The 12,725-nt window shown below is 44.0% G+C and overlaps 1 protein-coding gene across 1 annotated transcript in view; it reads right to left on the reverse strand.

Moving 5' to 3' along the window:
* Nucleotides 1-8,179, reverse strand: part of LOC124000310 (heat-stable enterotoxin receptor-like) — a 28,780-nt gene extending 20,601 nt beyond the window's left edge. The window contains exons 1-2 of the mRNA XM_046306583.1: nucleotides 7,810-8,179; nucleotides 7,535-7,647 (exon numbers count right to left, since the gene is read on the reverse strand). Of these exons, the coding sequence (XP_046162539.1) occupies nucleotides 7,535-7,647; nucleotides 7,810-8,020 (324 nt within the window). The 5' untranslated portion in view covers nucleotides 8,021-8,179. The remainder of the gene's footprint in view (nucleotides 1-7,534; nucleotides 7,648-7,809) is intronic.
* Nucleotides 8,180-12,725: the final 4,546 nt, after the last annotated feature.

Below are 12,725 nucleotides of genomic sequence, written 5' to 3' on the forward strand. Positions count from 1 at the left end.
ATGTTGCTGAATGTTTTATAGAATTAACCAGGGTATCGATCTGGGCCCGGGGTCTTGCCACTCTTTAGAGATTTAATTGTTTCTCGAATTTCATCAAGAGATATTTCCTTATTCAGAAAGTTAGAATCTTCCTGGTTCAGGGCAGGAAGATTACAGTCCTCCAAAAATGTTTGCATAATTAAGGGGTTAGGATCCGCTTAGATGTATATAGAGTCTCATAAAACTGCCAGAATCTGTCATTGATGTCTTTGCGGGAAGAGAATAATTCCCCAGATGCAGATTTAACCCTGTGAATCATTCGGTCACTCACATTTTTTCGAAGTTGTCTGGCGAGTAATTTGTGTGGTTTGTCACCAAACTCAAAATATTTTTGCTTGGCATAGAGAAAAGATTTAGCAATTTTAGCTGAGAGAATCTGATTATATTCAAATTTTAAAGAGGTAATTTTTTATGTTTCTCCATAGATGGGTGGCTAGCATTCTCCCTATCCAGTAAGTTAATTTGTCCCTCTAGTTCTTCCAGTTTTCCTCTGTTTTGCCTATTCCTGGCAGCCTGAAAGGAGATGATACAGCCTCTCAGATAAGCCTTCAGTGTTTCCCACAATAATGTTGGGGAGGTCTCTGTGTTGTCATTGGTATCAAAGAAAAATGTAATTTGGTCTTTAAGATATTCACAGAATGTTGGTTCTGTGAGGAGCTGAGGATTCAACCTCCAGACCCTCTCGTTTGGTACAATGTCACCCAATCTCAGGGAGAAGGTGAGTGGACTGTGGTCCGAGATTATAATATCATGATACCTCACATTACAGGTATAGGGGAGTAGTCTAGCATCCAACAAAAAGTAGTCAATTCGAGTGTAAACCTTGTGAACATGAGAGTAAAAGGAGTATTCCCTACCCGTAGGGTTAGCGATCCACCATAAATCAAATAAGTTTGAATTTTTTATGTAGGTATTCAAGAATTCGCTTGAATAGGATGTAGGGGTTCGTCGGGTAGAGGATCTATCCAAATATTGGTCTAGCACACAGTTAAGGTCCCCTCCAATGACCAGGTTAGTATGGGAGATATCTAGAATCAGGGCAAGGACTCTTGAAAAAAGAGGGGTTATCAATGTTTGGCCCATAGATATTTAGTAGAGTTACTGAGGTAGAGTGGATTTCTCCTATTGCGATCACATACCGACCCTCTTTATCCGCAATAGTGGTTTTATGTAGAAAGGGAATTCCTTTCCGTACCAGAATCGCTGTTCCTCTCGTTTTGGCAGAGAAGTTAGAGTGATACACTTGCCCCACCCACCTACACTTAAGTCTGCTATGAGAGTTATTCTTCAGATGGGTTTCTTGCAAAAATATAATATCAGACGAGAGTGCTTTCAAGTGGGCTAGGACCTTGCCCCTCTTAATTGGTTCGTTTAAACCCTTGACATTCCAGGAAGTGAATGTAAGCCCCGCCCTCCTCTCGTTTGTCGTTCCTATGGTGGCCTGCATACCATGTAACTTGATAAAAAGGTAAGAAAGCGCACAAAAGCATCACGATCAGCATATGTAGCACCTACACCCGAGCAGTATCCAACCCCCCCCCCCACCCCCGCAAGCACCTTTACTTCCCACCCTGTTCCCCTAATTTCCCCAACACTTACCCCCCTCCCCCATCGACCCACATTTAACAGGCATGTACAAACAGGAGAGAGAAAAAAAGGAAAAATAAAAATAATAAACACATTGTCTGGCCGATGCCAAAAAAGCACGGCGCGACCTCGAACAAGAAGTTAAACAAAAACTATACGTTCACCTCTCACTATCCTAGAACTTCTACTAACATATGAACTGAGGAGGCTCCCGTGAGTTAAGTGTTCAGTTAGCATCTAATAAACCTAAACCCAATAAGTTGCAACTTAAACATATTGAGCATTTAAGCGTCATCCTGGGTCAATCCCAGAGATAAGCAAGATATAGCCTCAAGATTATATTGCTAAGCACTGCCGGTCAAAAAATAAACCATCCGCAACCGACATAGTCAGACGTACCTTTACATACTGTGGGTCAGGAGATCGGAACAAGGATTTGTTCAATTAAAGGTTCCCCCCATAAAAAAAATATGTTTAATAAAAAATAAAAATAAATATATACCTTTTATATATATATATATATATATATATATACACACATACATACATACATACACATACACACATACATACATATATACACATACACACATACATACATATATATATATATATATATACACACATACATACACACACACATACATACACACATATATACACACACACACACATATATACATACACACACATACATACAGATACACATACCTATATATACATACACACACACATATACATACATATACATGTATGTATACATACCCACACAAAAAAATCATATATAAAAATATATATTTAAAGAATATGTATATACATCCATATGCACACATACACATACAAACATTCATACCCCAGAATAACAATCTACACTGATTTAAAATATACACATACATAATACTAAGATGCTAAGAGAAAATAGTAATAAAGTACAAACAGTAATTATATATACGCACACCTACACATACATAAGCACTACAGAGGGCTGGTGGGACTCTAGTCGGGAGAGAGGCCCACAGCTAGACAAAGGCAGAACGGCACAAAACATCAACTTGCTAACCAGGCGTCTGCCCCCTCCCAACCATCACCCCCAGTCCCCTGCAAGCAATAAATAAATGGTATGGTAGTAAGAGTAATGTAAGGATTGTAAAATAAATAACGAAACAAAACAAAAGTGGGGGAATATAAGTATATCCGTCCGAAGGTGTCAGTGATCAAACCTGGAAGTAATGAGCACAGCCGGGATGAAAGTGAATTTAACGTTAAATGAGAGCTCTGACCGCCATCCATTGGTCTGCTCAGCGTCTTACATGCTCGGTAGCCCTTGTTGAGCCCGTTTAATACGTTTTCACCAAATATGGTATAGTATGGATTCGAGTCCATGAGCAGACCCTAACACGCATAACAAGGCACTCTAACCTGTACGGGGGATTGGTGTATATCCCCGGATAAACTTCTCTGCGTCCAAAACCGAGGAGAGCCAGATCTTCTCACCGGAAGGCAGGGTAATTCTTAGTCTTGCAGGGAAGTGTAAGGCTGGGCGAAGATGGAGTTTGTAGAGTTTGGTCATGCCATCTCTGTAGTCGGCGCGATGCTTTGCCACATCGGGCGCATAATCCTCATAGACACGGAATGGATGCCCTTTGTGTGACAGGTTGCCCCTCATTCGAGCTTCACGCAGGATAAGATCCTTGGTCTTGAAACTGTGACAACAGATGATTACTGGGCGAGGACGTTGGCCCGGTCCAGGCACTGGGACAAGGGAGCGATGTGCGCAGTCCAGCTGGGGATCCGAATCCAAAACATCTGATCCCATTGCATCCTTCAATAGCTTGGCGAAGAAGTCGGTGGGGCGAGAGCCCGCCTCTATCCCCTCTGCCAGACCAACAACGCGAAAGTTATTACGTCTGGATCGGCCCTCCAGGTCCACCACTTTCACAGAAAGCCTCTGCACAGTATCCTGCAATGAAGTGCATAGCTTCACTAACTCGTCGATCCTACCAGTGTTGAATTCAGAAGCTTTCTCAAGGTCCACAATACTCTGGCCATGCGAAGCGACAGTTCGAATGATGCTCTCGATTTTGGTGTCCAGTTCAGCAATTGTGGCCTTAAGATCCTCAGCTATAGCAACACGTAGCTCCCCCAAAGCACGGGTAAGTTCTGTAAGTGTCACGTTGTTGCATGTGCCTCCCGCCATGTCTGTCTCGTTGTTTAGTGGGGAGTAGGCCTCCGCTGTGGATTTATTGTCGTTTGTTGGCTTATTACTCGGCATTTTCATATAAAAAGTTACAATCTTGTATTAGAAAGAAACGTTTGTTGTAAAAAGTACCATAAAGTAGGTTAAATTAGATTATTTCGCAAAAAAGTTGCAGGAGCCTCTCACGCACAGCCGCTCACTCCAACATGCTAGCTCCGCCTCGCACCTCAGCTTCTTGAAGTGGACCAGCCATCACTGGCCTGAGGAGAGACACATGAAATGAGGGGTTAATACCCACTCCCCTGAATTGGGGGCCTCGATCAGAAACTATGTCTTCAGGCACCCCGTAGTGCCAGAAGATGTGTGTAAACAGGGCCTCCACAGTCTGTAGGGCCGTAGGGAGACCGGGCAAAGGGAGGAGACGACAGGACTTAGAAAACCGATACACAACAACCAGGATCGTGGTGTTGCCCTGTGACGGAGGAAGATCAGTCAGGAAGTCCACCGACAGGTGTGACCAAGGCCGCTGTGGAACGGGAAGAGGGTGTAATTTCCCCCGGGGCAGGTGCCTAGGAGCCTTGCACTCAGCGCACACTGAGCAGGAGGAAACATAAACCCTCACTTCCTTGGCCAAAGTGGACCACCAGTACTTCCCACTAAGGCTTCACACCGTCCTACCGATGCCCGGATGACCAGAGGAGGGGGACGTGTGAGCCCACCAGATCAATCTGTCACGAACATCAACCGGAACGTACACCCGTCCAGCTGGACACTGAGGTGGAGTAGGAACGTGAACGTGACACCCGCTCGATGTCCGCGTCAACCTCCCATACCAGACAAGAGGCCGGAAGTATGGGAGTGGGATAGATGGACCGCTCCTCTGCATCATACAATCGTGACAGTGCGTCCGCCTTAGTGTTCTGGGAACCCGGTCTATATGAAATCGTAAACTGAAACTTGGTAAAAAACATAGCCCACCTTTCCTGGCGAGGGTTCAATCTCCTCGCCGCCCAGATGTACTCTAGATTAAGGTGGTCAGTCCAGATGAGAAAAGGGTGTTTAGCCCCCTCAAGCCAATGTCTCCACACCTTCAGAGCCCTAACGACAGCCAACAACTCCCGGTCCCCCACGTCATAGTTTTGCTCCGCCGGGCTGAGCTTCCTCGAAAAGAAAGCACAGGGGCGGAGCTTCGGTGGCATACCCGAGCGCTGTGAGAGCATGGCTCCAATCCCAGCCTCGGACGTGTCCACCTCCACTATGAATGCCAAAAAGGAATCCGGATGGCCCAGTACGGGAGCCGAGGTAAACAGAGCCTTCAGGTGACCAAAAGCTCTGTCCGCCTCAGCCGACCAGCGCAGATGCACCGCCCTTCCCCTTCAGCAGTGAGGTAATGAGAGCAGCCACCTGCCCAAAACCCCGGATAAACCTCCGGTAGTAGTTGGCAAACCATAAAAACCGCTGCACTTCCTTTACCGTGGTGGGAGTCACACTCCATCACCAACCCTGTGGAAATACAATATCCTAGGAAGGAGACGGCCTGTTGGAAGAACAAGCATTTCTCAGCCTTGACATACAGGTCATGCTCCAACAGTCGTCCAAGTACTCTGCGCACCAGAGACACATGCGCGGTGCGTGTAGCGGAATATATCAGAATGTCATGATATAAACCCTGCCTGCCTGAGTAGGTCCCTGAGAATCTCGTCTACAAAGGATTGGAAGACTGCCTAGAGCATTCTTCAACCCATGACGAGGTACTCATAATGACCTGATGTGGTACTAAATGCTGTCTTCCACTCATCTCCGTCCCGGATACGCACCAAGTTATACACGCTCCTGAGATCCAGTTTTGTGTAGAAGCTTGCGGTGAAATGACTCAATTGCTGTGGCGATGAGAGATAGTGGGTAACTGTACCACACTGTAATGGAATTTAGACCTCTATAGTCAATGCACGGGCGCAGACCTCCCTCCTCCTTCTTCACAAAAAAGAAACTTGAGGAGGCAGGTGACGTGGAGTGCCGAATGTACCCCTGCCCCAGAGATTCAGAGACACGTCTCCATAGTCACGGTCTCTTCCTGTGACAGGGGATACATGTGATTCCTGGGAAGTGCCGCGTCTACCAGGAGATTTATCGCACAATCCCCTCGTCGATGAAGTGGTAATTGAGTCATCTTCTTTTTATGGAAGGCGAGAGCCAAATCGGCATATTCTGAGGGAATGTGCACGGTGGAGCCTTGGTCTGGACTCTCCACCGTAGTAGCACCTATGGAAACTCCTACACATGAGCACTCTTCTTTTTTTCTTTTATCTTAAAATTTTTTTTTACCCCGTTTTACCCCAATTCCGTGGTATCCAATTGTTTAGTAGTTACTATCTTATCTCATCGCTACAACTCCCGTACGGGCTCGGGAGAGACGAAGGTTGAAAGTCATGCGTCCTCCGATACACAACCCAACAAAGCCGCATTGCTTCTTAACACAGCGCGCATCCAACCCGGAAGCCAGCCGCACCAATGTGTCGGTGGAAACACTGTGCACCTGGCAACCTTGGTTAGCGCGCACTGCGCTCGGCCCGCCACAGGAGTCGCTCGTGCGCGATGAGACAAGGATATCGCTACCGGCCAACCCCTCCCTAACCCGGACAACACTAGGCCAATTGTGCGTCGTCCCACGGACTTCCCGGTCGCAGCCGGTTACGACAGAGCCTGGGCCCGAACCCAGAGTCTCTGGTGGCACAGCTGGCGCTGCAGTACAGCGCCCTTAACCACTGCGCCACCCGGGAGGCCTGAGCATTTTTCTGACCAACCCTTCAGAGCCCTCTGTTGCCACGACATCATGGGGTTGTGACGGGCCAACCAGGGTATCCCCAGCACCACGCGTAACGCAGGTGAATCAATAAGAAAGAACCCCGCCCGAACAGGGAGAGGAGCCACCTTTGGTGGAAGTTGTGACAGATATAGATACTTTTGTACCTGTTTCCTCCAGCATCTTGACAAGGTCCTTTGCTATTGTTCTGGGATGGATTTGTACTTTTTGCACCAAAGTACATTCATCTCTATGAGACAGAACGTGTCTACTTCCTGAGTGGCATGATGGCTGCATAGTCCAATGTTGTTTATACTTGCGTACTATTGTTTGTACAGATGAACGTGGTACCTTCAGACATTTGGAAATTTCTCCCAAGGATGAACCAGACTTGTGGAAGTCCACAATTTAGGTCTTCGCTGATTTCTTTAGATTTTCCCCTGATGACAAGCAAAGAGGCACTTGAAGGTAGGCCTTGCAATACATCCACAGGTACACCTCCAATTGACTCAAATTATGTCAATTAGCCTATCAGAAGCTTCTAAAGCCATGTAATCATTTTATTGAATTTTCCAAGCTGTTTAAAGGCACAGTCAACTTAGTGTATGTAAACTTCTGACCCAATGGAATTGTGATACAGGGAGTTATAAGTGAAATAATCTGTCTGTAAACAATTGTTGGAAAAATTACTTGTGTCATGCACAAAGTTGATGTCCTAACTGACTTGCCAAAACTATAGCGAACAGGAAATAGACATTTGTGGAGTGGGTGAAAAATGAGTTTTAATGACTCCAACCTAAGTGTATGTAAACTTCCGACTTCAACTGTAATTCAAGTAGCAATGGTCTCCTGGAAGAGATGGTATCAAGATGGGAATGGACATTACTGTCTAAAAAAGACTGGCTCACATGCAGGGACTTGAGTATCTCCACTCCCTCACAGGTGCTGCTCCCACAGCCCCTTCGTTTGTACAGCGTGGTGTTAAACCCATTGAAATTGGCTGTTAAATTGGTGTTCAAACCTTGGCAAGGGAGAGAGTGTTATAGGAGGATGAGATAATAACTGTTATCGAGCATAATGAAATGCCCAATAGGTTTGTGTGGTAGGTTACAGCTGAATTTTGTTTAATCACTGACATGTTTGTTTTATGTTGAAATGAAAAAATAAATGCATGTTTCTGTACCTGCTGCCATGTTCAGTTGCCTGTCCGCTTCAATTGCTTGCAACACTGCACCCTTTACAAACCTGAGGCTCCAGTCTGAGGTTTGATCCTCCAAAAGTACAACGTTCATGGTGTATTTGGGTTTGGATTTCATGCACTTGTCCAGCATTCGGCTCTCAACAAGTGCCACAAATAAGACTCCCACGCAAAGAAAACAATGTGAATTCAGCATTTTGATGCTGTATAGAACAGGATTTTTTTTAAATACTGTAAAAAAGACTCCACTATCTAAATCCCGATGTAGAAATTCTTAACATCTTTAAAGACACACCCTTAAAGGTTACAGGCTACTCCAAACCAAAAAGGTAGAAAAGTTAGAAATAGATTGTTTTAAAAAAAAAAAAAAAAAATCTATTTAAGTAAACGACTTCAATTCTTAGACAGGCTAAATATAAAATGAAAAATAATGGACAGACCATCAAATACAAAAAACAAATGAACACTAAGTTAGTTGCAATCACAGGAGACACACCTACCAGAGCTAAGGTAGAACAAGAACAAATGGGATAGAAGTTGTTTATGTCAGCTCAACCAACTCTCTGGATAAAGTCATGGTAAATTAACAAAAAAGTAGACAACCCTCTGATGTTAAAAGTAGAAAGGTTTGAAGGTGTAGTAAAGGTAATAGATCCACCAGTGAGCGCTTCAGTGAGATAGTACCTGCCAGCCACTCTGTCTCACGCGTTAATGAACAACCACCAGTTGTGCACACAGAAGAGGGAGGGCAGCTATGCCTGACACCTACAGTTAATTTATTGATATATCTCAATATGAAACTGAATGATTTAATCATCTTTATAAACATGCTATTTGTCGACCCTGTTAATTTATGGGAATAATCCTGTAGTATGCAGAACACCCTATAGAAACATTGTAATTGCCCTTATTAATTTATTGTAGGCCCTACAATAATCTACTTGCCTCTGAGAATGTATCTCTTTAAGCATGGGCTTTATTGAGTCTCTATTGTTTCCTTGTATAGGATACAGGTGAGTAGGCCTAAATCCAATGTTCAACTGACTAGCAGAAGGAATTGGAGGAAACAATGTGTTTCTCCCAATGAGAATTAGGAGAAACGAAAATACAAGAAAGGAAAACAAAGACAAAGGAATGTTGACCAGTTTACAAGGAGGTATGTGAAAATCAAACAGGTAGATGTGAAATCGTATTAAGGACAAACAGATGTGAAATCAATGGAAATTACAGAATTATTATACAGCAACACAGTCTAGAATGCCCCAGAAACTCCATGTTCAGTAGAACGGAGAACTTTTGCAGGGGGAGGGGCGAAGGTCACAAAAGGCCATAAAATGGATGCCTTGTGTGCTAGAGATAAATGTGTCGGTTATAAAAGCAGGTAGATTGCAAGCCTATAAAACTGTTTGCTTGCCCTTTAAAGGGGCAATACGCAGTTGTAACAATAACAAAGTGCTTCCCCGCCACTCTGTTTTGGTAAAAAGCTAAGTAACGTGGCTGGAGAAATGTAACCACTCTCAAATTCATAGATAGAGCTATGGATGCAAGGTCTGACTATCCAGGCTGCATCACATCCGGCCGTGATTGGGAGTCCTATAAGGCGGCGCACAATTGGCCCAGCTTAGTCTGGGTTTGGGCGGGGTAGGCTGTCATTGTAAATAAGAATTTGTTCTTAACTGACTTGTCTAGTTAAATGAAGGTTAAATAAAAATAAATTAAATATCCATGATATCAAAACGATAGTTTTAACCATGTTTTGAAGCTATGCAATGTTACATTTACACTGTTTACAAACATTGGAGTAAAACAATCAGATATTTTATGGTTCTGATGGGGTATGACAGTTGAACTAAGCTCATGAGTTATTTATGAGTTATGTTCTTCAAGAACCAATGGGTACATACTACTAATTTATAGGTCCAAAAAATGGATGTAACAACTGCGGATTGCCCCTTTAAAGCACACACACTACAACATTTTGTGAAATATGCACATTTTGGAGAGACATATCGACTAAAAATGTTCATACATTTATAGGCTATTACACAGTTTTATTTTCAATTATCCAAAACATGTATAGTTCATGTAAAATCAAGAGAACTGGATGAAAACAAATATGCCTTCTCTGTGGCAGAACCTGTGTGTACTGTAGTCTAGACTATAATACATTTTCCACACTGGCATATGTGTTTGAGTTGTTATATTCCACCCCTCCTTTACTGCCCTCCTTCCAAGATTGTGCCCAGTCGCCATGTGTATCATTCATTATCCTGCTCGTTATTGTTCATGCTCTCACATTGCTGTTGTTTTGCTCCTCAATGAATAGAATACCATTGACTTGCAGTGTGTGTGTATTGTTAGGGTTGCCATGCCGACACCTTCTCGTATTTACTCTGACTGTGCATCTCTTTCTGGCATAAAAACATCTTCGCCCCAATACCTTGAACTCTGACAGTAACTCCATCATGTTCTGTTTACTCACGTCATATAGTCTGCACACACTCTTACATGTAGACCGGCGTGTTCAGGAAGGAGAACTGGACACCGGGGCTGTAAAAACGTATATACATATTACATGGAATGTGTCTGAGTGTAATGACTGGGTTGGTTTGGGAAACACAGTTATTCTGTCACGTTAACACACAGAGAGAGAGAGAGAGAGAGAGAGAGAGAGAGAGAGAGAGAGAGAGAGAGAGAGAGAGAGAGAGAGAGAGAGAGAGAGAGAGAGAGAGAGAGAGAGAGAGAGAGAGAGAGAGAGAGAGAGAGAGAGCTGATAATGCTTCCGTCTTCAAACACCCCAGTTGATTAGCAAATGGAGTAATAATGTGTTAAAGGAACAAGAGATTGTTTTTATAGTGACTGTAAAGCTCTCTGATTGCCACTGGACAGAGTGGCATGACACATGCCTGTTATGGGTGTTTTTGTTTTCCTCAGAAATATGGACTTTGCTGAACACTTCAGTGCATCTATAAGATACATGTAGAAAGGCTGTCTATGTAAATGCTTCCTCACACACACAAACACAGACAACACCTGTAGGCATACTATAAATAAGAAATAAGTAATTTTTAATATAAGTACTACTACTTAAAACATGAACACATTTTCAAATATAAATCATAAATTGTGTAAAAATTTCAATCTTGCCTACTGCATAGAGTGATTTGTTGTGCATCACAAAGTGTTTATGAGCAATAAACGCCCACACGTCCAAGCAGAGGATTTCCTGTTCCTCTGAAGGGTCTCTCTGTGTTTTTTTCTCAGTGACTGAGGCTCATGATGGGATACCTATGGCCTGAGTGATCATCTGTCTCCTTTAGCCAGCCCTATTTATCTCTGTCCGCCCTGTAAATAAAATATTTAGCAAAAACACAGATAATACAAAGCTCTGGATACTGCAGAAGCAGACTGTCACCCCGACTAGGACCCTGACACATTTTTAATGAAGGGGAAAGTGAGAGTTGAGTAATGGTAAACTTACTGAGGCATGCTGTAAGTTGTGTGTTGTGACTTGTGGCTGTAAGTAATCCTGTCACTGCTTCACAGTATCTGCTCTGTTATCTCTTTCCTCATAGGGCAGCCCCTTACCTATTCATGGCTTTGGTATTAATGGGGCCTTTTAAAATACAGACTTAGTGACTGGCCTCAATATTCATCACGTTAATTGATTGTATGTTACTAAGGCCAACTGAAGTGTGTCTTTAAAGTCAAACATAGATGCCTTTTTCTTTAACATCATTCTTATATTCACTATACATATACATGTAACAGTATAACTTTAGACCGTCCCCTCGCCCATACCCGGGCACGAACCAGGGACCCTCTGCACACATCAACCACAGTCACCCACGAAGCGTCGTTACCCATCGCTCCACAAAAGCCGCGGCTCTTGCAGAGCAAGGGGAACCACTACTTCAAGGTCTCAGAGCAAGTGACGTCACCGATTGAAACACTATTTAGCGCGCACCGCTAATTAGGCTAGCCATTTCGCATCCGTTCCACTCACCCACCTTTTGACCTCCTCCTTTTCCGCAGCAACCAGTCACAAATTAAAGGCACAAATAGATTCTAGGCCAAATCAATGATGTGATTTATTGCTGTTGTGAAATGTGAGAGGTATATTGGTCATTAATGGTGGCTATGAGAATGATGTTGAAGAAAAAGCCATGCCGTCCGGTCCTCTGGCAGTCTCTATAGGGGTGCCACAGGGTTCAATCCTCGGGCCGACACTTTTCTCTGTATATATCAATGATGTTGCTCTTGCTGCGGGCGATTCCCTGATCCACCTCTACGCAGACGACACCATTCTATATACTTCCGGCATGTCCTTGGACACTGTGCTATCTAACCTCCAAACAAGCTTCAATGCCATACAACACTCCTTCCGTGGCATCCAACTCCTCTTAAACGCTAGTAAAACCAAATGCATGCTTTTCAACCGTTCTCTGCCTGCACCCACACGCCTGACCAGCATCACCACCCTGGATGGTTCCGACCTTGAATATGTGGACATCTATAAGTACCTAGGTGTCTGGCTAGACTGTAAACTCTCCTTCCAGACTCATATCAAACATCTCCAATCGAAAATCAAATCTAGAGTCGGCTTTCTATTCCGCAACAAAGCCTCCTTCACTCACTCACGCCGCCACTCTACTCAGCAAACTGGATGCAGTTTATCACAGTGCCATCCGTTTTGTCACTAAAGCACCTTATACCACCCACCACTGCGACCTGTATGCTCTAGTCGGCTGGTCCTCGCTACATATTCGTCGCCAGACCCACTGGCTCCAGGTCATCTACAAGTCCATGCTAGGTAAAGCTCCGCCTTATCTCAGTTCACTGGTCACGATGGCAACACCCATCCGTAGCACGCGCATCTCACTGATCATCCCTAAAGCCAA

Source organism: Oncorhynchus gorbuscha, linkage group LG16 (genome assembly GCF_021184085.1).
Source record: "Oncorhynchus gorbuscha isolate QuinsamMale2020 ecotype Even-year linkage group LG16, OgorEven_v1.0, whole genome shotgun sequence".
Lineage (NCBI taxonomy): Eukaryota > Metazoa > Chordata > Actinopteri > Salmoniformes > Salmonidae > Oncorhynchus > Oncorhynchus gorbuscha.